This window comes from Lonchura striata, chromosome 32 (genome assembly GCF_046129695.1).
Source record: "Lonchura striata isolate bLonStr1 chromosome 32, bLonStr1.mat, whole genome shotgun sequence".
Lineage (NCBI taxonomy): Eukaryota > Metazoa > Chordata > Aves > Passeriformes > Estrildidae > Lonchura > Lonchura striata.
The window spans coordinates 2,590,695-2,617,249 of NC_134634.1; the positions used below are offsets into that span (position 1 = coordinate 2,590,695).

A 26,555-nucleotide genomic window follows, 5' to 3' on the forward strand; every position below is an offset into this window, starting at 1 on the left:
ATGACAGACTGTTGGAAAGATGAATATAAAAATTCAGCTGTACATTTCAAGGGTAAATCTAACTGGCACAGCGAGGCTGTTAAGGGAGCTTATCTGTGTCCTGTAATGTGTCTTCATGTCGGGCTTCTGCAGAGTGTGCTGTGCTGGCACTGCTGAGCTTCTGGGGCTCTCAGTGTCTCCACTCCCAAGTGCTCTCACTCAGGGGTGCTGCAACTCGGCCATCAGCCTCCTCTCCTCGCCAAAATGGGACGTGTGGACTTTTCCATAAGGTTCCCACCTGGAAAACTTCCTGCAGAGGGAAGCCAGCAGGATTCTGTAGACTTGTAATGATGTGCTGGAGAGTACAGCAAAAGCCAGACAAATGGCTCACTGGAGGGCAATGGCAGCTAAAGCTGGCTGAACCAACTTCAGCAGCTGAAGTAAGAGATGAAATACTTAAAATGAGAGATAAAAGCCTGTTTTTAAATCACCACATAAGGAAGTTCGCTGTGATCTCCTTGCTTGGCTTGGCCAGGAGAATCTGGCTAAAAATGAGGAACAGGAGCAATGGACTAGCCCAGAAAAAAGCTTTAATAATGAAAATAACAAAACGTGACAACCACAGGTTACAGAGGCTAGATTCCAAAGACCCGTGGGCAGCCAGATACAGGGGCATCTGAGGGCAAAGGTCCAATCCTGAATGTGAACTCAATACATGACCTTACAAGAAAAAAATTCCTGAACCAATGGAAAAAAAGAACAGGAAACTTGAGCAAATATAGGATAGTCCTGTTTGCAGACTGGCTCCCAAAAACTCACAGTTCTCACTGTGACCCAACTAGGTGTCCCCCTCAGTATACTGTCCACCACAGCCTGAGATCAAAACCTTCTTTAAAATCATCTGAGGTAAAAATCTCAACAGGATGAGATCCCACAGCCTCACCCAGGCATTTAGTCCCTGTGTGTGCCTTCATCTGGTGAGGATACAGGCTGCACACACATCCCTGTTCTGAATTGCTTTCCCTTCATCAGCTGCTCCTGGAATAAAAAGACATTTGTTCTCTGCTGCTAACCTTGCTGTAGCCTCATATTCTGCTTTTAATACGACACAAATTCAAATTCTTTGCTGCTGTAAGTGGTTCCATTATAGTTCCCCTGGTTTTAATAACACACCAGTTTATGCCAGCTGAGGGCACGTCGTGTAGGCTTTCGTAGTTCAGCTTTGATCACAGCCCTGCATTTACTTTGTCACAGGGATGCTAACCTGGAAATGTGTATATCAGGGAGATTTGGAACATAATTTTCCTTGCTGAGCAGAAATCCTCCAGGGGTTACCTTGTCAGAGCAAAGCAATATAAACTCGTCTGTGGGAGAGGCTGGGCTCTGGTTTGTGCTGCATCAGCCTCTGTGCCAGGATCCAGGCATGGGAAGGTGCTAAATCTTGTAAGGAGATTGGAGCTCTTGTTTTCTGCTTGTGAGAAACAACACTTACAAGGATGCAGAGAGCTCTATAAATTGGAAGAGCGAGTTCCCTTGGACAGAAAAAGCTGAGATGATGAAGCATTTCCTGCTGTCACTGCTTTAGCCTGTGAGAAACATGGGGAAATAGAGAATTCCAGGATCTGAGGGGGCTGACAGGAAAACCAGAGAGGGACCCTTCATCAAGATCTGCAGTGACAGGACAAGGAGTAATGGATTCAAACTGAAAGAGGAGAAATTCAGGTGAGATTTACAGAAGAAATTCCTCCCAGTGGGAGTGGTGAGGACCTGGCACAGGTTGCCCAGAGAAGCTGTGCCTGCCCCATCCCTGGGAGTGTCCAGTGCCAGGTTGGACAGGGCTTGGAGCATCCAGGACTAGTGGAAGGCATGACTGCCCATGGTGGCAGGGTAGAACAAGGTGATTTTTAAGGTCTCTCCCAACCCAAAAAACCCAAACCATTCCATGATTCAAGCTTGATGCCACAGGTGCCTTTTCTCTGTTAACACCTTAAAGGTTGGGCAGCCCAATGCCAAAACTGCTCTCCCTGTGCCACAGCTTGAAGGGTTCAGGATATTTCTAGAGATCTTCAGACTTTGATTCTCCTGACTTTGATCTAGAGATCTCCAGACTTTGATTCTTCACAGGTTTTCCCTGTGCTGTGCTTTGTGGGGTAAATCCAAGGTGAGCTGCAGAGCTGATGGTTCTTTTGGAATGATCCAAAATATCCTGAGCACCTCACAGGAGAACCATCTTCTGTGCCAGGAGAAGAACAGCACATGGACGTGCCTTTCCCACATCTCCCAGGGTGGCAGCAGCACCAGTCTGATGTGCAAGTCAGGATAGTTGTGTTTAAGATGAAAACAAAGGTTTTGAGGGGTAAAGAACATCCAAGAGGAAGCACTGTCCAGACTCTGAGGCTCACACAAATAAAGTCAGATAGTTGGTGACACATTTAGATCTGTGCCTACTCTTATGCAATAATTCTGTTGTTAAAACAGTTGAGAGGTTTACAGGCTCACTGATAATTTAGTTTATTCCCTAGGTGGCTTTTCTTTTTGTGCATAAATTATATCATGCCATACCCAGTTTTTTAAACTGTTTTGGGAAGTTTAAATGACCCCTTGATCCTGAAACTCTGGATTTGAGGGTTGCCAAAGGGATTTCGTACCTGAGCCTGTTTTCTGAGGGGTTTCATTTCAGATATCTGATTTCTAGGAAACAATGAACAGCCTGCTTGTGTGTCAGACCCCTTTATGGTCTCTGAATCCATGAACATTTGGATATAATTCTGGCATATTTCTATGCAACATACAGATAAATCACTCCTGAGCCAGCAGCTCTTTCCTCAGTGGAAGTGGGATTGTGGGGAAGCTGCTTAAACTTGCTGGTGAATTCTTCATCTTTGGCCTTCACTTGGGAAGGTGTCATTTATTCCTCCAATACTTGGTACTGGTTTTTCGCAGGATTTCGTAACAGAGATATTTTTGTTCCATTAATGAGTAAAACCAGTAGTGGGCAATTTTGTTGCAGGCTGTACAGAAAACCTTTGTGCTGAAAGACAATGTACACATTGATTCAGGATGGCTGAGCCCTGTGAACAATTCAGCATTGCTGGGAAATGATTTGCTGCTGTTGATCTATCAGGATGAAACTGTCCATGTCAATCCATTGGAAAAATGTTCGTTGAATAATAGCCAGCTCCTTCTTCCTGAATTAGCATTTTGCATATTCCCACTAGCTATTTCTAGTAACTTTATATATATTTGAACCCCTGTATATTTCACATGTTTGGGTTCCTATATATTTCACATTTCTTTAGCTTCAGATATATCACTTAAATGAATAGGTTTGTGATCAAGAAGAGAAATGGCACATAATGATATTTAGGCTCTTGAGAGAATTGGCCTCTAATTCTCAGGATTATTGGCAAAATAGCCCACCCCCAAAAAACTCTTCTTCCCAAACGGGATGTAGATTCTGTGGCAGTTGAAATGTGTATTATTAAACTCCTTCAGCAAACCAGAATGGCTCCCAGTGGAGAGCAAAGACATTCTAAGTATAGCCAAGACTAAATTCTCAGGTCTGGGTTTTCTCTGCTCAATTCCCACTTGATTATCTCCTGTAATATTTAAACTTCATGCCATGCCATAATTATTTAATAAAAAGTAAATATAAAATGTATCTCAGTGGAGAATGTGACCTTTTACTTTCATGTTGTTATACTAAAGGCAGACAGGGATAAACAGGGAACAGGAATAAACAGGGAACTTGGATCAGTGTAAAACTCTGTCTCACGTGGTGGGTTCTTCTCCTGGTGCAGAAGATGGTTCTCCTGTGAGGTGCTCAGGATATTTTGGATCATTCACTAAGAACCAACAGCATCTCTTTAATCAGGGTTTTTCAGCCATGCCAGTGACAGTGCTAGTTATTTAAAAAAAAAAAGATATTTTTTTTTCCCTCCCAAAAGAACCACAAATGGTACAAGAAGGTCTAAGCCAGCACTGATTGAGGGTAATGCTAAAGGACTTACATATGTTACTTATTAAATGTGTCATGAAATTCTTTGCAGAATCCTCAGCATGAATGTGTCATTTCTGTTAAAATGTGCATTCTGAAGAACAAGGGACCTCAAAGAAAAACATCCCTGTAACAGTGCTGGTGCTCAGTGGCACTGCTGAGGTGTTAGAGGCAGGCAGAGCCTGAGCACAGAGAATGCTGTAAGCTGACTTTTGGGTTCTGCACCAATTTAAATTAAAGTTTGAATAATCAGAAAATTGAGTATTATTGCTACGATTTCCTAGCAGAGACTAGAAAAGTGTCAGAAGTTTTCTGAAATCATCAATGATGCCAGTAGGGCTCTGCCAGCTATTGCTAACTGAGGATCTGGGTCAAAATATCCTGGTTTATCCACCAGAGATTAAGATCATTACAGGGAAGTGGCAGAGTATGCAGAACACACAACTGGGGAAGGGAATGTGTCTGATGAATAACTGTGCCCTACTTCGGGACTGCAAAACATTGGGGGCGTGTGTGGAATGTGTTTATTAGAGGAGCAAACACTCCTCTGATAAACTGCCTGATTTCTGCCTGCGCAACCAGCAGGAGAAGACCTGTTCTGCTGTGTTCTTGTCTCATAATTTGCTTTCTTGCTGTCATGGTTTTGTCCAGAGTGAAACGTACATCCTAAAAGGAATATTTTGTGACAGTGCTGCTGCATCTTGCAAATTATTCATTCAGCCTTTGATAGAGGGTGAGAATTCAGCCAGGGAAACAGGAGCAGCTTTGAGTGCAGAAGTCATGATTTCTTTGTTGCCCTATTGAGACAGAGCCATATAAAAGTACATGTTTAGATGCAGCCATATAAAAGTACATGTTTAGATGCAGCCATATAAAAGTACATGTTTAGATGCAGCCGTATAAAAGTACATGTTTAGATACAGCCATATAAAAGTACATGTTTAGATACAGCCATATAAAAGTACATGTTTAGATGCAGCCGTATAAAAGTACATGTTTAGATGCAGCCATATAACATGGTGGGGTTTGATGTTTTCTTTCCAGCTTTAAATGAACCTACCATAGATTACGGCTTCCAAAGACTGCAGAAGGTAATCCCAAGACATCCTGGGGACCCTGAAAGATTAGCTAAGGTAAAATAATTTTAAGCATTTCATTCAGCCCACCAAATGTGTTTTTTCACTTCTAATTCATAAAAAAACCCACAATTATACCTTAAATGACAATCACATCTGAATTCAACAATTAGTTGTAAGCCTGGCAAGAATGGGACTGTGTAGAACACACAGCGATTTTTGTATGTTAGAGTTCAAACAGTGTCTGTGTCATTTTGCTGCTAAACTGAGCCCAGCGAATGTCCCAGTTCCTTGTCCTTGTGCTGTGCCCTGTCCCTGGTGGCACATCCCTGAGCCCAAAGCTGTGAACACGCCAAGGAATGTGTTGAATCCTACACACGTGCGAAAGGATCCATGGAAATCCCGGGGGAGCGGGGTCGCCTGGGATTTGTCCCCGTTCTGGCGCTGCTGAGGCGGAGCCGGTTCAGGACGCTGGAGAGCTCCGGGCCAGGAGGAGCCCCGGCACGGCACGGCACGGCACGGCCGGGACCAGCCCCGCTGCCTCCGACGGGACTCGCGGTTCTGGGGGGCGGCTCCGACCCACCGGGACGGCTCAGGTGCCTCCGGTGCCTGGCGAATAACACCTGAACACAGCACGGAACGCAGCCGGGCTTAGAGCGACCGCACTAACACTGGAGTCACTGGAGATTTGATTTATTTAATTCCTCTCTTCTCTTCTCTTCTCTTCTCTTCTCTTCTCTTCTCTTCTCTTCTCTTCTCTTCTCTTCTCTTCTCTTCTCTTCTCTTCTCTTCTCTTCTCTTCTCTTCTCTTCTCTTCTCTTCTCTTCTCTTCTCTTCTCTTCTCTTCTCTTCTCTTCTCTTCTCTTCTCTTCTCTTCCCTTCCCTTCCCTTCCCTTCCCTTCCCTTCCCTTCCCTTCCCTTCCCTTCCCTTCCCTTCCCTTCCCTTCCCTTCCCTTCCCTTCCCTTCCCTTCCCTTCCCTTCCCTTCCCTTCCCTTCCCTTCCCTTCCCTTCCCTTCCCTTCCCTTCCCTTCCCTTCCCTTCCCTTCCCTTCCCTTCCCTTCCCTTCCCTTCCCTTCCCTTCCCTTCCCTTCCCTTCCCTTCCCTTCCCTTCCCTTCCCTTCCCTTCCCTTCCCTTCCCTTCCCTTCCCTTCCCTTCCCTTCCCTTCCCTTCCCTTCCCTTCCCTTCCCTTCCCTTCCCTTCCCTTTTCTCTTATTCTATTCTATTCTATTCTATTCTATTCTATTCTATTCTATTCTATTCTATTCTATCCTATCCTATCCTATCCTATCCTATCCTATTCTTCTATTTATTGCATTTATTTTTTAATTTTACTTTAGTCTAGTCTAATCTATCCTGTCTTATTCAATTTTTTATTTTATTTATTTTCTCCTGTTCCAGTTTATTTTGCCATTTTATTGCTGTTTTTAATATTTATTTGCTGGATTGTATTTTATTTATTCCATATTTATTTAATTAATTGTAATTTGTATTTATTTTTATTTATTATACATTTATTTTGGGTTTTTTTAATTGGTCCTATATTTAAAATTTTATTTTATTTATTATATATTTCTCTTTTTTGTTTGTTTGTTTGTTTTCTTTATTGATTGTATCTTTATTATATATTTATTTTATACTTATATATATATATATATTTATATTTATATTTATATTTAGAATATAGAATATAGAATATAGAATATAGAATATAGAATATAGAATATATATATAATATATTATATACATATATAATGTATATTATATATATAATATATAATATATAATATATAATATATAATATATATAATATATTGTATACATATATAATGTATATTATATATTATATATAATATGTATATCATATATATTTTATATATTTTATATATCTTATTTATTTATTTATTTATGAAATATTAATTTTATTGACGGGAGCTATATTTTTGCCATGACACCACCTCTCTCTTTCCGTCTGCTGCACAGGAAATGCTGCTGAAAAGAGCCGCTGACCTGGTGGAAGCTTTGTACGGGACGCCCCACAACAACCAGGTCAGGCTGCCCCCCGTGAGGCAGAGTGAAAATTCAACAGGGTAGAAATCCATTTAAATTTGATTAAATATGCCACTTCAAGCTTGCTAAATATGCTGTTTAATCTAGAACTGCAACACTAGCGCAACTACCCCAGCTAAAAAAAAAAATAATGCAAATTTCCACACTAGAAAATAAGAAATAAAAAAAAAACTCCTCAGACCTTAAAACAGACAGGGCAGAGTGACCCAGGAGTTCTTTCTGTACTTTCTGACAAAAACTGAGTACAAGTGTAACTAGCTGTAAGTGTAATGTAAAATCAACAAAATAAATATGTATTAACCCATTGTGAAATTCTATGTATATAAAATTAATAAAAGTAATAAAAAAAGATTAAAAGTTCTCAGAACATGTCCATTAAAGGACAATAAGTCCCGACATGCGTCCACTATAAATATACATAAATAAAGCACTATATATAAACATATCGTTCCCTACAAATCTTTATTAGAATTGTAGGGTTTAATTTTTCATCCGTGTTTCATTATGGCGAGCCAGTAAACCAATACGTAACATGCAACCTAAAAATTAAGTCTACCTTAAATCTCTTACAAAAAAGACTTTAAAACCACAATAAAAAAAACCCAAAACATTCCAAATACTTCTCACCACCCTCACCACAATCAAAATTAAAAAGCAAAATACGTAAATCCACCACACTCAAATAAAGCCAGCCCCAAAAACCCCTTAGAAACTAATACCAAAAACCAATAAACTAAAACTTAGTCAAACAAAATAAATATATTGTAGCAAAAAAAAAATTGCAATTTTATTTATTTTTTATTTTTTATTCTCTCAAGAGCCTAAACATCGTTATGTGCCATTTCTCTTCTTGATCACAAACCTATTCATTTAAGTGATATATATAAAAGTTAAAGAAATGTGAAATACATAGGAATTCAAACATGTGAAAAAGAATTAAAATCCTAAAATACTTCTATCCAAAACAAGACTCAATAGCCTTAGTCCCAAGTTCTCATCAGTATACTAAAAGAATCATTATATGCCATCTCTCCTCTTGATCAAAATCTATTAAGTGATATATCTAAAGCTAAAGAAATGTGAAATATATAGGAATTAAAACATGTGAAAAAGAATTAAAATCCTAAAATACTTTTATCCAAAGCAAGACTCAATAGCCTTAGTCCCAAGTTCTAATCAGTATACTAAAAGCATCATTATATGCCATCTCTCCTCTTGATCAAAATCTATTCATTTAAGTGATATATCTAAAGAAATGTGAATTATATAGGAATTAAAACATGTGAAAAAGAATTAAAATCCTAAAATACTTCTATCCAAAACAAGACTCAATAGCCTTAGTCCCAAGTTCTCATCAGTATACTAAAAGAATCATTATATGCCATCTCTCCTCTTCATCAAAATCTATTCATTTAAGCGATATATCTAAAGCTAAAGAAATGTGAATTATATAGGAATTAAAACATGTGAAAAAGAATTAAAATCCTAAAATGCTTCTGTCCAAAACAAGACTCAATAGCCTTAGTCCCAAGTTCTCATCAGTATACTAAACCTACACTAAAATCTCCATTAAAATGACGAAGTTGAAGTTTTCATCCGCATTCCGCTCGTTGGCAGGACCTGATCCTGAAGCGCGCGGCCGACATCGCCGAGGCGCTGTACAGCGTGCCCCGCAACCCCGCGCAGATCCCGGCGCTGCCCAGCTCCCCTGCCCACAGCTCCATGATGGGCATCAACTCCTACGGCGGCCAGCTGGGCGTCAGCATCTCCGAGTCGGCGCAGGGCAACAACCAGGGTGAGCCCCGAAGCGTTCCCTGCAACCCCAACCCAGCCTTTCCCTTGTTATAAATGGATGCCCAGCCAAATTAAAATAGAATATTTATTTTTGCAATCGAAGTCTAGCTAGACAGACACAAGGAAAGAACAGAGCCGAGCCCGGGGTCGGCACCAGGAGTCAGCCTCAGCAGAGGTTTTCCTCCATGCCCACACCTCCATCCTGGCACCAGCGGTTTTTATTGGGAAAATTCCACCTGAGGCCAAGATTTCAGCAGTCAGGCTTTTCTTCCATTCAGAGTCCATGGGTTAATGAGATTTTCTTTTTTTGGTGATGAGGAAGAACAATTCAGTGTCCGGAGTTGGTGAATCCCTTGATAAAATTTATGGGAATGCTGCATTCACATGGATCTGCCCGAGGATTTCCATGAGATCCATCTTGGCTTGTTTATGCGCCTGGGGTCCCCGTATCTCTCCAGACACAGCCCACCTCCCATCTCCTGGCCAAGCCACATCCTTTTACGTGTAAATCGTGTTCCAACATACACCAGGTTTCTCCTGAGAGGGTTGGGGCACTCCTAATACATTGGGTCACTTCAAAACGTTGGTTCAGAACTTAAAATGCAGGAAAAAACATTGAATGTAGTGATGTTTCCTACATCTGGGTTTCCATGACGTTTATTTAAGCAGGGGATGAGCAGGAGGAAGCTTTGAGCCGCAGAGCTGTTCTGAGATGTGTTTTATTTCCAGGTTACATCCGTAACACCAGCAGCATCTCCCCGCGGGGGTACTCCTCCAGCTCCACCCCTCAGCAGTCCAACTACAGCACCTCCAGCAACAGCATGAACGGCTACAGCAACGTGCCCATGTCCAACCTGGGCGTGCCCGGCTCCCCCGGCTTCATCAACGGCTCCCCCACGGGATCCCCCTACGGACGTACGGCCCCGCGCCGCGTACCCCGACCCCATCCCGCCCCCAAACCCCACACCTGGCTCTAGCACACGCCAGAGCAATCCCTGGTTCCGGGCTCCGTGTGGAGGAAAAGTCCCTCCTCCAACCCGAGCTTCCAAAGAAAGGCTCAGCAGTCTCTGTTGTTGGTCTCAAGGCAGTTTATTGCAAGTTTTCTAAAAGATTTTCTCCTGGGGCTGCTGTGGTTTGCTCACAGCTCAGGCAGAGGCACACACACACCCTGACATCCTCTCTGACTCCTCCTCTTCTCCTTCTTCTCCTTCTTCTTCTTCTTCTTCTTCTTCTTCTTCTTCTTCTTCTTCTTCTTCTTCTTCTTCTCTCCCCTGCCCAGGGCTGCTGCTGTCTTTTATATGTACATTACGTGTCACATGTTCACAGTTTTCCCCAATGCCTATTCCCTATATTAAATGGTGATTTTCTATCTTTTATATGTACATTACGTGTTACATGGTTACATTTTTCCCCAATGCCTATTACCTATATTAAATGGTGATTTTCTATCTTTTATATGGTACATTACATGTCACATGTTCACAGTTTTCCCCAATGCCTATTACCTATATTAAATGGTGATTTTCTATCTTTTATATGGTACATTACGTGTTACATGTTCACAGTTTTTCCAAATGCCCATTAACTATATTAAATGGTGCTTTTCTACTCTAAACCAAGAACATGGAGGTGAGGAAGGAGAAAGAGGGAGGACAGGGCAGGCCCAAATCCCAAATCCATCTTAAACCTCTGACCCCCATGTACAAAACCAAAACCCCCTGTACAGCACTCAGAAATTCTTCCCTCTACTTTGTGACTACTTCTACTCTAATATCTAAACTTTTGTGACTTCTTGTTCTTCCTGTAAGGTTGGTAAATCATTCCATGTTCAAACCCAAAATCACAGCTGTTTGCAGCTGCCTGCCAGGGCCTCAAATGCTTCTGACCTGGACCTGGAACCTCCAAAATTGTCTGAGGGACATTTGGAGTTCCGACAAGTGCACATTTGGCTCTCCTTGTGTTTGGGTGTCATGAGTATAAACTAGAAAAGGCTCCCGTTTTCTGAGTGTTGATGATTGCTTCTTATTTCCCTCCTTTTTTTTATCCTTATGCAGATTCCCCTCTTCTGGAGCTTCCATAAGAAAAGGACCAGGTCTTTTTCATGTTATTGTGATTTCAAACTAATACTACCAAGAGACCTGGGAATTCACATGAAATATTGTTATTTATTCCTCCTTTTGTTGAGAAATGGCTGATATTGTTCTGGAAGCTCAGCAAACAGTTCCTGGACAAGTTATTGGAGAGAGAAAGGGGCTTTTTTTCTTGCAAGGCACTTCTTTAAAAAGTTGCCAATTTAGAGTAAAATCTAAGCAGCAGCTTGAAACCAAGGAAAATTAATTTTTAAAAAACTGGGGAAGACACAGGATTTGCCAACCTTTCTAAATTGCAAGGACACTGATTGGACAGGTCATTACAGTTCCTATTGACTCTGGTTTTCCCTTGATAATTTTCAATTTTCTGGCACTCTCACCCTTAATTTTGAAGGAATTAAGCATTGTTTTTTTCTGAACTATTCAGTTTAACTCCCTCTCTACTTCAGACTTACTCTAATTCTACTCACTGAGAGAAGGAGACCTCCTTTGAGAGGTAAAACAAGGAATGAGATTCCTGAAACAGCTTTACCGAAGTTCTGATGAGAAATTCCTTTTTTTTCCCTTTTGGCAGTGATGTCTTCAAGTCCAACAGTCGGCTCCTCCAGCACTTCTTCCATCCTCCCGTTCTCCTCCTCGGTGTTCCCTGCTGTCAAACAGAAGAGTGCCTTTGCTCCTGTCATCAGACCCCAAGGGTCCCCCTCTCCCGCCTGCTCCAGTGGCAACGGGAATGGCTTCAGAGGTGAGGAACGTGTTCCTGATCATTCCCATTCAAACTTCCATTTGGGAAACGCAGCCACCGCCAGTCGTCACCTCGAGTTCCATCACGCGGCTGCTGCAAGGCTCAGGAGTGAAAACCTGCCCCAGCCCAGCTGGATTCAAGGATTAATCCAAGCTTTTAGGGGCTAGGCAGTGATTTCCACAGGAAGGTTCTGACCCAATGAGTCTCCACCCCAGAGTGGTTTGGGCTGGGTAAGGACCTTAAAGATCCAGTTCCAACCCCCACCATAGGCAGGGACACCTTTCCCTGGAATATTCCCCTTTTGTGGGGAATGACTTCTCCTCAGGCTTGGGGGGCTTGTTAAACAGAGCAGAGTTAATCCCCAGCTCTGTCCAGAACACAAACCTGCTGCAAGATTTAGGCTCAGCCCGGGAATTGAGCCCCACAGCCCATTTACAGCCCTTTTAAAGGTGATCTGTGAAACAAATGTGAGCAGAAAGATAAGAATGGAAACCTGCACTGAATTCTTGCTTTAACAGGCTGGGGCAGGGGGGGAAAGTGTGTGCAGCACATAAATATGTTCCAAGTCTCCATAAAAAATGCCTTTATAGGGCCTGGGAAGTCATCTGGCTCCTTCAGACTTCACTAGAGATAGCCTAGGAAACACAGCTCTGGGAATTGAGCCGTGCCAAGAGCCAGTGGTAATTCCAAATGAGCCCCACAAACAGCACCTGTTTGGCTGGGTGTGATATAAACCCTGAGCTGGGCCACAGGAACCTGCAGAAAGTGTGATTATTTTATGTAATAAGGAAATTCTAAGTATGCTGAACAAAAACAGTAACATTTTTAAAAGCTAACTCAGAGAATTCTGAAACAGCTTCTTCCTGTGCCCCAATTACAAGAAAATCCACACTTTCCTAAGATAATTTTCTTCCCATGAATGGCTAGATCCATTGATCTCATCGTGTGAATGCACAGATTTAAGTCTGCCTTAAACTTGTCTAAGTTTTATGTAAAGAAGGCCTAAATACGAAACCTAAATATTAAGGAGTTACCTGAGGTGGTGCTAAACACAAATCAGAGAGAAAACCACTCAGGCTGCTTCTAGGAGACAGAAAAAGGACAGATTAAGAAACTACTGAAATATTTTAATTAATAATTTTCCTTAAGGTAACACTCAAGGCTCTGCTTAGAAGGAGTTTCTCTCTCTTTCAACCTATAAAGGAATAAAGTACTAGAGACCAGCTATGCCATTTGGTGTATACAATGTATATTATCCAGTCTAGAAATCAGTAATCAATGAGAGATTCTAAAAATTGAGCTTTAATATTAAATATAACAAAATCTCAAAGCTAAAACTTGACATCCATCCATTTCTACCGGCCAAAGTCCAGTCCTGAGCTGGTCAGGATTAATCTGTGAGTTAAGGTTGTGAATAATTGCTGAATTAGCAAAATCAGAGATAAATGGATACAGAATTTATTAACCACATCCCTCTCTTTGTGGGATTTCTGCCTGTACATCAACACAAACATAAGTATATTCACATGCTACAACTGTAAAATCTAAGGACTGGTCAGTGACACAGCAAGAAGAAACAAGGTTTGTTATACCAGGTCCTGGTAACTATTGAACTCTTCCAGCCATGGATGCAAATTCCAGCTGAAATATTTAAATTGATGCAAGCTGGGGAGCACATGCTTTGGAAAAGATCCAGGTACACACAGCCTGATATCCAAATTAACGTTCCCACAGTGCTGACAGACAGATGTGGCTAAAAAGTCAACAGGAGGCTCCCAAAGAGGCTTCTTGCCTGGACTGAGGCAGTGGGAGATGGATAATGCCCTCTGCCCCTGGGGCTGGAAACCAGGGGTAGGTGTGCTGGGCATGGAATCTCGGATTTATTTCCTTGTCAAACTCAGGCATCCCAAAATGCTGCTGGAGAGAGAATAGCAAAAGCACAGGGCAAGCAGTGAATATGTGCAGGCCCCTTTCCAAAGCCCATTAATTCTGAATTTCCCCACTGATAACATGTGGAAAACATCTCCTCAATATAATAAAAATAATAATATATATTATAGAATTAGATATCTACATTTAGGGGATGATAATTTCTTCTTCATCATCTTCTTTATCTTCTTCTTTGTCTTCTTCTTCTTTACCAGCCCCTCAGAGCATGCCACCCTCCTTACAGGTAGCAATGAAAATCTAAATTAAAACTTCCATATATGTTAACCACAGCAGTATTTAAGCCTGAATTAAAGCCAGTCCAAACAGGAGCAGCTGTGCAATCTTCATTCTCAGATTTGCATTGCCATTATTCCAGCAGTTTACAGGGAGGGTTTTTTTTCCAAAAATGTATTTTAGGAGGATTTGCTCCCTGTGAGGGCAGTGAGTGGCTCGGATGGAATGCCCAGAGGAGCTGTGGCTGCCCCAAACCTGGAAAAGCCCAAGGCCAGGTTGGAGCACCCTGGGGCAGTGGGAGCTGTCCCAGCCCATGGCAGGGGGTGGGTGAGATCAGCTGGAATCTCCCTTCCAACCCAAACCATTCCATGATCCTGGAGTTCAGCAGGAATCCCCTTCCCAGTTCTCACGTTTGAATTGCAGTGAGTCCTTTTCCACTCCAACACAGTTTTCCAAAGGCCATTTGTACTCACCAGGCTTATGATCATTATTAATTGCAGCCATTAAAGGTGCCTATCACCAGATCATCATGGTGCTACCCATCTTTGATTATTTATTTATAAAAAAATTCTCCAACCCTGTGACAATTTTAATCAAGTGTTTCAGCTGATAATTGCAAGCTGTCAAGGTTAATACAATAAGGCTCATCTCTAATTCTTTTTCCATTTCCTTCCAAGAGAAAAAAAAAAAGACCCTCTGGGATAATGACTGGTGGTTGCTATATTCCCAACTCATCAGGGAGTGTCCTGCATTGAACCACCTTTATTGAAAAGTTACATCGATTCAATATATAGTAATACAGGCAAAAATAATTACAGCTTTGCTAGCAGTGTAAGACCTTAATCCAAACCTCCCAAACATTCAATAAAAAGCGATCCAGGCTGGGAATAGGCTTTTGACAGTGCAGCCCCAATGGGGAGTGGAGGTGGGGTGGAAATGGGCAGAGCAGGGTGTGTGAAACGGGAGAGAAGCCGTGAGATGAGCTGGGGAAAACCAGGTGAGAATTCCAGCCAATATTCCTCCACCGACTCGTGCTTTGTTGCAGGAGGAGGTGAGGCTGAAAATGAAATGCCAGTGACACAAATCAGCCCGTGCTTGTATTTTCTGTGTTAAGGAACCTGCTGTATCAGATCATGGAATCACAGAATCCAAGGGTCATTTGGACTGGGAGGGACATTAAAACCTATCCAGTTCCACTCCCTGCCACCTTCCACTATCCCAGGCTGCTCCAAGCCCCATTCAACCTGGCCTTGGACACATGCAGGGATGGAGCAGCCACTGCTTCTCTGGAAACCTATTCATTTCAATAAATATATTATTTTATTATTAATATCTCTAATCCTACAGTAAAAAAATGTGCTTTCATTTAAAGTTAAGCAACTCCCCAAAATAACGCCATCTACACGTTTTCTCAAAATATTTTTGAAGAGACGTAGCAGAAAATCAGGTTTAAACTTTGCTTTGCTTTGCTGGAAGTTTCCCTTGATTAAAAAGAGTGAAAATACTGTTAATAAAAGTAGCACCACAAAAAAAGCATTTATGTCGTTAAGGACTGACTCTCTTGGGAACAGAGCTCAAACTACATTGGCAGCAGCCCCTGAATGGCTGCAACTCAGCTGTGCTGAGCTGTTCCAGGGGTGCAGCCCCTGTGCCCAGACATCCAGCAGCCAAAAATCTCATCACCCATCTGTGCAGGGTTCCTTTTCTTGCTTCGGGCACAGACCCAGCCAGGACACCTCAGACAAACACTTTAAACTCCTGGAGGCAGCCTGGGTGATCTTGCCCGGAGCAGAGCACGAGGATCTGCTGCCCTGGGACACCTGTGGGATGGAGCCAGCACAGAGGGCTGCTCACCTCTCCCTCCAGCCCAGCAGAGCCCGGAGCAGGGCAGAAATCCAAGGCTAAATCAAATTTTCCCTTCTAAGGACAGAAAGGCAGGCATGGGGTCAATACCCATCTCTCCGTGTTGCTCTGGGACACCACCAGTAGGATTATTTTTGGGGTTTGGGGGTGAGGAGAAGGAATGGAGCAACATCCTTGGTGTCATCAGAAAATCTCTCTTCTAATGCACCCACACATATCCCAAAAACAGGCATGAAAGTGTTTACCTGCTTTATTTAGGTTTGAAAATACGACGAACCACAGCAAATTCCAAAGCAATTACAAAAGGTATCTGCTGACTTTGGGCTGTTGGGTTTCACTTTCCCTTTCAGCTATCAGCTAAAATTGGCAGGGACCTTAGCCCCAGTCAGTAAGAAAATATGAAAATATTTATTTTCCTATTGTATTAAATCACAGACCGTATCCACAGTTGTTTAAAAACACAGCTCCAGTAACAGACTCGTGTTAGCTCAGGAACTTGCCCAAAGCACTTTTTGAAACCCTCTCAAGGAAAGGGTGAAATGAATTCTCAGTGGGACGGGGCTTTAAACACACCAATAATTCCACAAATTTCAGTGAACGTAAATCTTTGCAGGATTAGGACCTTGCAGTGCACCGAGGCCCCTTTGAAAAGGTGACTCACTCATTTGTTATATAAATACATCTAAACTCAACTTACCCCTCAAAACCTTGGGGAGCAGCACCGGTTCCAGGCAGCTCCAAAAGTTGCTGCTGTGGGTTATGAGTAGAACTGCAATTAAAGGCAGGAGAGTGACTAATAAATAATTTACATAAGCCCAGAGTTCTGGGAGCGTGCCAGGTAGAGCTGCAGTGACTCAGACACGTGGGGGAAACAAAGTGAGGAAGTGAGGCTGTTTCCACTGGAACCAGACTGGCAAAACCCAGCCCTGGGCTGATTCAGGGCTTGGAATTCCCTGGCTTGGAATTGTCACTAGCACAGGGGAGTTCCCTTTGCTTCCACCTTTCCTTGCTCCCAGCCCTTCCCTGCAGATGAGCAGGGTGGGTAGGGAGCAGAGACCCTGCTCAGTTTTGGTTTTTGAGGATGGTTTTGAGTGTTCAGCTTGAGCAGTCTGAATTTGGGGACAGTTCTCAGCAATGTCCACTGCCAAGGACTTCTCTCCAGAGATAAGAACCCAAAAAATGGGATGGTTTTTCTGCAAATGCACATGAATTGAATTAATCCTCTCTCTTTTCCATCCATTTAATAACCCTGGTGGGATTTTCACAGAATCTGAGAACCATGGAGTGGTTTGGGAAGGGACCTCACAGCCCATCCAGGGCCCTCTGCCATGGCAGGGACATTCCCACTGACCCAGGTCGCTCCAAGGACACTGCTGGGGATCCAGGGCAGCCCCAGCTACTCTGGGAATTCCCTCCCACTCCCTCCCCACCCACACAGGAAGAAATTTATTCTTTTTTCCCCTGGAACAGCCCTTTGCCCATTGCCTGTGTCACAGTCACCCCCCACAGTTCTCACTGCAGCACCAAAAGACACAAAAATTCAAATTTAACCTCAGATCAGGCCCTTCCTGTGATTCCTGACTGCTCACAGGAGGGCAAAGGGCTCGAATATATTTTGTTCCATAACATTTTGCCACAATTTCATCTTTTTCACTTTTCTTTTTCAGCCATGACTGGTCTTGTCATTCCCCCGATGTAAGGAAGGGGCAGCTTTGCTGCTCTCCCTCCCTCTTCCATATTTTTCCTCCTTTTTTTTTCATTTTTCTTTTACAGCACAAAACTACTTATTGTGATGGACCACTAAAAAGAAAAAAATAGCACTACAAGCTCTTTTTTGGGGAAAAGCCAGGCCCAGGAAAAAAAAGGAACATTTTTTATGGATTGGACGAGATAGAAGTCTGCATCATTTACCTGATTCATATTTCTGACACAACCACATCAACTCCTCAACCATTGGGAATGAAGAATCAGCAAGAGCCAGGATGAACAAGAGTTGGCAGAATGGAATTAGAAATGCAAAGTCTTTCCTGGAAAACACGAAAACCTTCCTAAGATTTGTAAAATATTCAAAGGAAAAAAAAAAAAAGAAATTGGCAAAATGTTTCAAGGTTGATATTTTGGATACAATTTGTTTTACTTTGTAGGGGTAAAAAAGTTGAAGTTTCTATTTTCTATGGAGCCTTTCGGATATTGATTTAGTTTATGCAGAAAACAATTCAACAAAACAGGGTACCAGCATGAAAGAATTTCTAGGACAAACTGACATGAATGATGGAACTTTGGTGTATGTGTGTATTTGCTTATAGTTTAACCTCTTTAAAAAATGTAAGATGTTTTACAATTATTTAAATAAATAAACTTGTAAGTTATTGTATGTAGAGGTAGAAATTAAACCCTGTTTTGGATTTTTTCCTCCAGTTGTACAATGAAGACAGATGATGCAAAAATGTAGTGATAAGTTTGAGATATATTATTACTGCTGCAATTGCTCCTCACTTTTCCCCCCCTCTTACTGAATTCATGTGCAAGGATGTATAGGATTCTTTCTGATTAACAAAACCCTCAGAAACTTTTACCTACATCGTGGTAAACAGCTCATGTAGGAATTTTTTCACCCTCGTCACCCTTCCCCATTTCCATTTTGTGCTTCAATTAAAATATTCAGGTACTAAGATTAACTGCTAAGTCTCCAAGACCCAGCTGACGAGTGAGTGGCACTTAGGGATTTGAGTGAGTCGGATTTTTCATGAGGTACTGAGTATATTTTATAGATTCGATGTATGAATTATGAGGGGAAGGGTTCTCTGGGGTTTTCCATGTAGTTAGAACACCTTAAGTTCAGTTATGCTTCATATTAAGGGTGCATTTAAAAGGGTGAACATGTATTTGAATGATTTATGCACTTTTATCCTGAGTCATTAAAAATGGTAAGTATTTGCCAGTTGGATATTGAAGTTCATAGAGGTAATCAATGCTTTGAATTTTTCTGCATTTTAGCCTAACATAAAAATTTAGTTCTCCTTTGCATCTCCTCTCCTGGAATTGGAAGGCGAGGACAAGTCTGATAAAATAAATCATAAATTATCCAACTAAACCAGAGAGCACTCAAAAGAATTTGGTTGTTGGAAAGCCATTTTTAGTGGGGAAAAAATAAACACCAGCTACACTACAGAGACTCCCCTAAAATCCACACAATTAATGGCTGCATGGACAGCTGCTCCTATGGAAGCACCTTGATATTAATCAAAAAAACCCTAAATCAGTCCCCAGGATCTGAACTTATCCATTTGCCCAGTAGTTTAATGGATGGGTAAGGAAAATTGTGTTCTTGGTGATCTTTAGGGACGGTAGAAGTTGAGCTGGGCTTGGGATGGTGAAACTGGGACGACTCAAATGGCTGAGCTCATCTGGAGCTGTTGTGGAGCTGATTGGAAGAGCCAAAACTCCTCTCTGCAGGTGCTCAGCTGGATGGTGATGGAGGAGGGGGATGACCTGAGGGACCCTCACCCGAAGGACAGGGTTTGGGCGCAGGGCAGGAGAGCAGGGCGTGGAACAGAAAATCCTGGGATGAGGGGTCGGAAGGGACCTCAAAGCCCACCCAGTGCCACCCCTGCCATGGCAGGGACACCTCCCGCTGCCCCAGGCTGCTCCAGCCTGGCCTGGGCACTGCCAGGGGTTGAACAACACTTCCAAGGGTGGGACCAGGTCCTCCAGGTTCCCTTTCCTGGTGCAGGGCTCAGTTCAGTTTCTGGGATAAATCCATCCACTGCACGTGGAGCTCCAAAGGAGGGACCAGATTTGGAGACTCCGACTGGGCTGCTCTGGCCATTCCCAAAGCAAGTCCCACGTGTTGGGAAGGATTTTGTGTTCCTGACTGTGCTGTGAGGTTTGGCAGGGTCTTCATTTGGTGCCTCCTCAAAGCCATTGAGTCCCATTTTAAAACGGTGGAAGTGGGGGGTTAATTTCTTCTAAAACTCAAAGCCCAACTTATAAATTTTACAAAAATGACAATTTAAGGAGAGATTTGGTGGGAATAATGCGAGTTTAAGGAACATGGATATAATTAATATTTCACAGTCAGGCTACTGAAACCGTCTGAGTTCCACAAAAAATAAAATAAAATAAATCCCTGTTAGTTTTGGCTGCAGGTTGATTGTCCTTATGGGTCCTCTGCGTGCCCCTCGTGCCACCAAGGATGTGGCAGTCACTGGGGGTCAACCAGCACCCCTGAAACCCAGTGAGCTCTGAAATATCAAAGAATCGTAGATGTTCAAAAGTCTGGAGTTGTCAGTGTATCTCTGAGAACACAACAGGGTGCAGGGTCTGACCTGGATGTTCCAAACGGCAAAACAGCAACAACAAAACCCCCAAAATATTTCATATATTCTTAGGTATTGATATCCCAGCAGGGCTAAGTAGGAAGTTCAAGTTCTTGTTTGGAATTATGCATTTATCCAGGGATAAAAATGGATTAAGGACTGGAAGAGCTGGGATTAAAACTTCCATAAATTTCAGTGAAAACACATTAAGTCCCAATTCCCAAAATTATCTTGGTGGACCAGGTTCATTCTATCAAATCCCTTCCTCCATTCCCACCTACTAAAAACCCCAAAAAGCTCCAAAGCATGAAAATGGTGAATATTCTCTGTACAGGCTACTTCTAAAATTGATCATCATATAGACTCAATATTCTGTCTGGCAAATATTCCAGATCAATTGGAATTTCTAGACCACCTGCTGCAGAGCAGCAGTTTGCTATCTTAAATCCTCTTCTTTTTTCTTAACAAATGGGATTTTCATTACAAAATCTCAGTCAGGAAAGTTTCCAATTAAAAGAAAAAGAAAAAAGAGATATTTCATGGGAAAAGCTGGGTTTTGTCCATACTTCTGTTTTATTTTTGCTTAGTCGGCACAGGTACATGAAAGAAAGATGTAACACATCACTGAAACCTTGGGAAGATTCAGGGGTAAAAACGACAGTCTGGCAATAAAAAATTAAATAAAAAAAGGAAAGTTTCTGGAGCACTGAGCATTCCTTTCACCCTTCAGTTATTTTTATTAGTTCTGTCCAGTTGCCCAGTTACCACGAGTCCAAGTGAAAAAGAGAAACCTCCCTGAAAAGCTGCTCCAAGCACTTGCAGAAGAGGAATTGCCTGTGATGATGCAAATGTGAAAAATCTGGTTTGCTTTGAGAAAAAACAAACAAACAAAACAACAAATTAAATCCAGGAATTATTTAGAACATGGATTTTGTTCATGCAGGGAAATCACGGTACAAGAGATGAGTGTAGATTTAATTGAGGTTTACAGAGAAAAACACCTTGAAATAAACACAATCAGAAATCCTTGGCCACAAAAAAAGGACTTTGGTGGTGGCAAAACGCTCAGCAAAAAGGGAAAAGATGATTCCAGAATTGAAGTGTGAGAATTTTTTCAGTAATGAACAAATCTGTCCTCTTTGAGTGGTCGCTGTTGACAATTCCCTGAGAGTTTTCCTCTTTGCCACTGGGAAGATGAAAGTGTTGCAACAGGTGATGAGAAATTTCATCCTAACTTTGGAAAAGTTGGTTTCGGATATTGATTTAATTTCTCCTAATTTCTCCTAATTTAATTTCTTCCTAATTTCTCTCGGTAGGCCATCTTCCTCTCCCTCTTTCTTTGCACACTTCCAATATGCATGGTTTCTCCAAACCCTTCCTCCCTCCTGTAATTTAAATCCTCATTTCTCCCTCCTGTATAGTTTTGGGGTTGGCTGGTTGGGTTTTTTTTTTTTGGGTTGTTTTTTTTTTTTTTTTTTTTTTTTTTTGCTTTGTCAGTTATATACAGTATGAAGTCGCTATGCACAGAGCTTTTGTAAAAATAGCTTTTTGGGTTTTTTTGTTTACTGTTTTTAATGGTCCTACTTATGGAAGAATATCTTGTTTGTAAAATGAGTATGTCTACTTCGGTTTTAAACTTTAAATTATCCTAACAAAAAAAAAATAAAATTTTTGTACTGTAAATAAGGGGGAATTATCTTAATTTCAGTGTTGAATCTGCTTCTTTATCATCTTTGCGGGTCACTCAGGGTAACAATAACACTTCAAAAATTGTATAAAATGTTATGTGAGAGTTTTTAAATCAAGGTTTGAAGATGTGCCTGTAAAAACATCCAACCACAATCTGGGAGAGACGGGTTGAGATTATGCTGAGCATGGAATAAGAGGATAATTAATGGTCTTTTCTCACGTTTTCTTTATTACAAATGGACAAGACCTGTGTGAGAGTTCAGTCCTTTTTTTTTGGGGGGGAAGGACTCAAAGAGTTGGACAGGGGGAATTTGGACACATCTTTGGACAATTCCCCTTTTTTTATGAGTATACAGGTGTCAAAGAAAATAATCAAAATTGAAAACTAGGACTGACTGATCCTGGCCTTTCCCTGGACTAAATTTGAGGTCCTGTTTTAGGCATTTTTAATTTGTGCAAAACTCTGAGCAAACAACGAACTGCAGAGGTGAATCACATTGGCTCCCAAAAATAATTTGGATATATTTACTCCCTCTTGTGCAGAGTGCACGTCTCAGCCACAGGGATGGACAAAACAGAGTGCTGAAAACTGCTTGGAAAACGGTAATCGGCCATTTGAACCAGAAATATTCCATTTTCTTCACTGAAAATTACTGGAAAGGTTCAAACAAATGAAATTTTAATGATGAAGGTCACTTTTACTGACATTTTCGACAGAATGTGATTCAGTATTTAAATTATTGCCAGATGTCAGTGAAAGCATCTGAAAACATGAGGCGCTGTCAGCCCTCAAAAACCGAGGAGAAAATGGAGTTTTTTGGTAACCTGCACCAATTCCTCCTTTCGGGGTGACGTGCAGTCAGCAGATGAGCTTCATCCCAGCTCTGAAACCCAAGTTTTCCACTGTCCCGATGAAAGATCCTTCATCTCCCTTGAACAGAGGCCCATTCTCCTGAAAATCTTACTCAGCTCTTTCTCCCCCGCCAAGAAATCCCAGCAGTGTTTGAAGTGATGATTTTGGTGATAAAACTCCCGGTTCCTGTGAAAGAGATTCTCAGCTCCAACAGGGCCCTACTGTTGTATTCCAGGGAGGAAGTGTGGTGGGCAGATGAAAGCTGGAGATCTGCTGTCCCACTCCTGCTTTCCTTACATCTCCTAAGGGCTCGATGATGGACAGGTACAAACACGAGCCTGGGACGTGTCACCCCCTGAGCAACTTCCAAACCAAATGCTGAGGGAGGGAAGGCGGAGATGTAGGAGAGTTTCAGACCAAAAAAATCAAGTTTTTAACCCAAGCACATGAACAACTCCCTCCAAGCCCAAGTAGCTCAGATTATCTAGGATTATCTGCATAGAAATGTCCTTAAAAACAAATAAAATGCTCTAGGATCATTGCCACAAACTTATTTTATTATCAGTCTTACTCCTAAAAAACATTGTGAAAAGAGGCTTTTTGGTCAATGTAAAGACCCAAAAAGCCTTGAAACCTCTCCACACATTAAATCCTTGGCTCACCAGGTTTTACAGGAAGATCAGATGTTCAGTCTTGCCCCCAAGGCTGCTGCCACGCTCTGGGAAGAGTTGAATGACTTTGGTCACATCAGACATAGAAAGTGGCCCTTTACCAAAGGCAAAGTGAATTTGCAGAGTGCCAGGAAGAGCAAAGGAATATTCCTCCTAAGAGCGGTGATAATGGGAATTCTAGGAGTGTCCAGTGATTGTGCAGGTTGTCCTTCCCCAGGGAGGGGACAGTCACATCTGGGCATGGCCAGGCTGATCTCCCTTGGCTCAGAAAACACCTTCTAGAACAGCACATCCTCTCCCACCTTATTTTTATTTTTTTGCTTCTTTCCAGGTATTTTCTAGATGGAAAAAAAATTGAATTTTACTTCAATAAGCGGTGAAACAAAAGCCACTCCTTCAGCCAGTTGTGCAGGGCAGGCAGGGAATTGCCAGCCCACTTCAAATATTTATCTCTGTGACAACACACAGCTGCTGAGGTGCAGAGATCTGAAGCTTTAATGGCACCACGTTATTTAGGCAGGAATGTCTCATTAACTCCGTGTGCAGGGCTGGCTCAGCCAGCAGCTGGGGAGGGAGCTGAGGTGCCGACAGAGCAGGAGAACAAACACCAGTGGAGATAAGGGAAGGGGAAACCCAACACTTCTCCATCCTGAGGGGGAAGGCACCAAGAAATGTCCCAGGGAGGCAATGGGAGAACTCTGGGGGAAGCACAGCAGGGAAGGGAAATGGGATCTGTTGTGCTGTGTCGGATCCGGGCAAGGTAACAACATGAGAAAACACAAGCCTGGCCCTTGGCATGTCCTTTTCCACAGGGAAACGTGGGTGCAACCCTTCCCCTCCTGGAGGAACAGGAATTGTACCTCCTTAAGTCACCTTTCACCTTCTGGAGGAACAGGAATTGTACCTCCTTAAGTCACCTTTCACCTTCTGGAGGAACAGGAATTGTACCTCCTTAAGTCACCTTTCCCTTGTGGAGGAACAGGAATTGTACCTCCTTAAGTCACCTTTCCCTTGTGGAGGAACAGGAATTTTACCTTCTTAAGTCACCTTTCCCCTCCTGGAGGCACAGGAATTTTACCTTCTTAAGTCACCTTCATTGGCAGAGGAAGATCCTTGGAAATCCAGCACAGCTTTTCAGAGAGGCATTTTACACCGCTTTTACAGTGGTGGTTATTCCTAATTTCATCTGTGACTTTTAAGATATGACTCGGTTATTTCTAAGAGTAACAGAGACAAAAATACTCCCAGCAGCAAGCAGCCTTTTGAGACTGCTTTAGATCAATTTTAAGAGCGTAACTAACGTGGATGAGAAATTCAAGCATCCCTTCTTTTCCCAAAGCTCCCTGGCTTAAGTGGCAGCACAAGGGTGGGGTTTGTGCAGGGTTGGGATGGAGAAGGACTTCTCCCAACACCTCCCTGCCATTGCAGGGACTTGATTGGAATTTACCAGCAGGGTCCCTCTGACACTGCAATTGCTGCAATCATTTCTTTGTCTTTAAAACGCCATATAATTGCTAATGTAATTAGTGATGTATACAGAGGGGGCCCGTGCAATTACCAAGTCCTAAGATCAAGTAATTAATGTTCTGTCAACAAAACAGCAACTGTTTCATTAACAACTGTCTGGGTTTGAAAACAGATCAACTCGGAACGCACCCACTCGGCTGAGCTTGGCAAGAGCAGTGGATTTCAGCCCAAAACACCCCAGCCTGGATCAAATGGGTGTGGAAAAGGGGATTGTGGCAGTCCCACCTCCAGCTCCCAGTTATTCCTCCCCCAGCAAGATGAGGATTCACCACTACTGCCCACAGGGGCTCACAGCTTGGTGTCCCAGTTTTATGGATAATCTCAGGTTTTAAAAAAAAATTACAGAGGTTTCTAGGACCTGCAAAGGTTTATTGGATTGCAGGACTTGGAATTTTGGTGAGGTGATTTTGCTGACCTCTGAATTTATTTTGTATACCCAAAGTTTTCTCTATTACCACAACCCCGAGCACCTCCCTCAAAGTGACAGGAGTGGGGTGCCCGCTCTGATCTGATTTTTCACTCCCCTTCCTTTATGAATTTGAGTTTTATAAAGAGATTTTTTCACCTTGTCCTTTCCCTCACAGCTCTTTTTGGAGAGCTCACATCCCTCCAGGTGTTCCCCAGCCCCTCTTCAGGGTCTCTTGCCTGTCTCCTTGTCTCAGTGCTTCCATCCAGAGCCCATTTTTAGGGTGAGAGCCTGAAAGGTGAAGCCTGGAAGGAGCTGTGCTGGTCCTGCCCAAATCCAGCCTCTGCTCTGGCCCCACTGCTCCTGCATCTCTCAGTTTGCTCTTTCAGGAGGGATTCCAGGTCCAACACACACTTGGAGTCCTGATGCATCCCCTCCAATTTCCAGGATGGGAATGGTCCCTGTCCCCTCAACACCACATCTGCTGAGCCAGGAGAAGGTCAGTGCTCCACCTCGTTCCCTCAGAGGATGGAATTCCCAACCTGCTGAGCCAGGAGAAGCTCAGTGCTCCACCTCGTTCCCTCAGAGGATGGAATTCCCAACCCGCTGAGCCAGGAGAAGCTCAGTGCTCCACCTCGTTCCCTCAGAGGATGGAATTCCCAACCCGCTGAGCCAGGAGAAGCTCAGTGCTCCACCTCGTTCCCTCAGAGGATGGAATTCCCACCCTGCTGAGACAGGAGAAGGTCAGTGCTCCACCTCGTTCCCTCAGAGGATGGAATTCCCAACCCGCTGAGCCAGGAGAAGCTCAGTGCTCCACCTCATTCCCTCAGAGGATGGAATTCCCAACCCGCTGAGCCAGGAGAAGCTGAGTGCTCCACCTCGTTCCCTCAGAGGATGGAATTCCCAATCCTCCATCCCCGTTCTCCCTGCCCACTTTTGCAGGACACAGTTAACACAGCACAGGAGCTGTGGCAGCACGGAATTAAGCAGTAGGAGCAAGAGGGATCAACGGGGATTTCCGGGGAGATTTGAAACACAAACAAGCATGAGGAACTCTAAAAGTACACAATTTTTCCTCCCGCTCTGCGCGTGTTGTTTTATTACAGGGTAATTAAAGAACACTTTAAAATTTTGATTAATGGGCTTTTTAGCTTCAGAGAAATCACATCTTTGATGTCAGTTGCTTAAACATTCCGTTTACTTTGCCATTGAGGAATGGAAATAAATAAAGAATGCCGAGGATGCTTTTATCCCCTCCTCCTTTCTACAGGGAAGGTTTGTAACAGTCACATGGATAAAAATGGGATTCATGCAAGA

General features: G+C 42.7%; 1 protein-coding gene across 1 annotated transcript in view; it reads left to right on the plus strand.

The window, feature by feature from the left end:
- The window catches only part of EBF2 (EBF transcription factor 2), a 120,260-nt gene extending 101,232 nt beyond the window's left edge, over positions 1 to 19,028 (plus strand). Inside the window, exons 12-17 of the mRNA XM_021546271.2 lie at positions 5,021 to 5,109; positions 7,035 to 7,100; positions 8,739 to 8,916; positions 9,645 to 9,830; positions 11,580 to 11,747; positions 17,441 to 19,028. Of these exons, the coding sequence (XP_021401946.1) occupies positions 5,021 to 5,109; positions 7,035 to 7,100; positions 8,739 to 8,916; positions 9,645 to 9,830; positions 11,580 to 11,747; positions 17,441 to 17,472 (719 nt within the window). The 3' untranslated portion in view covers positions 17,473 to 19,028. The remainder of the gene's footprint in view (positions 1 to 5,020; positions 5,110 to 7,034; positions 7,101 to 8,738; positions 8,917 to 9,644; positions 9,831 to 11,579; positions 11,748 to 17,440) is intronic.
- The last annotated feature ends 7,527 nt before the right edge of the window (positions 19,029 to 26,555 follow it).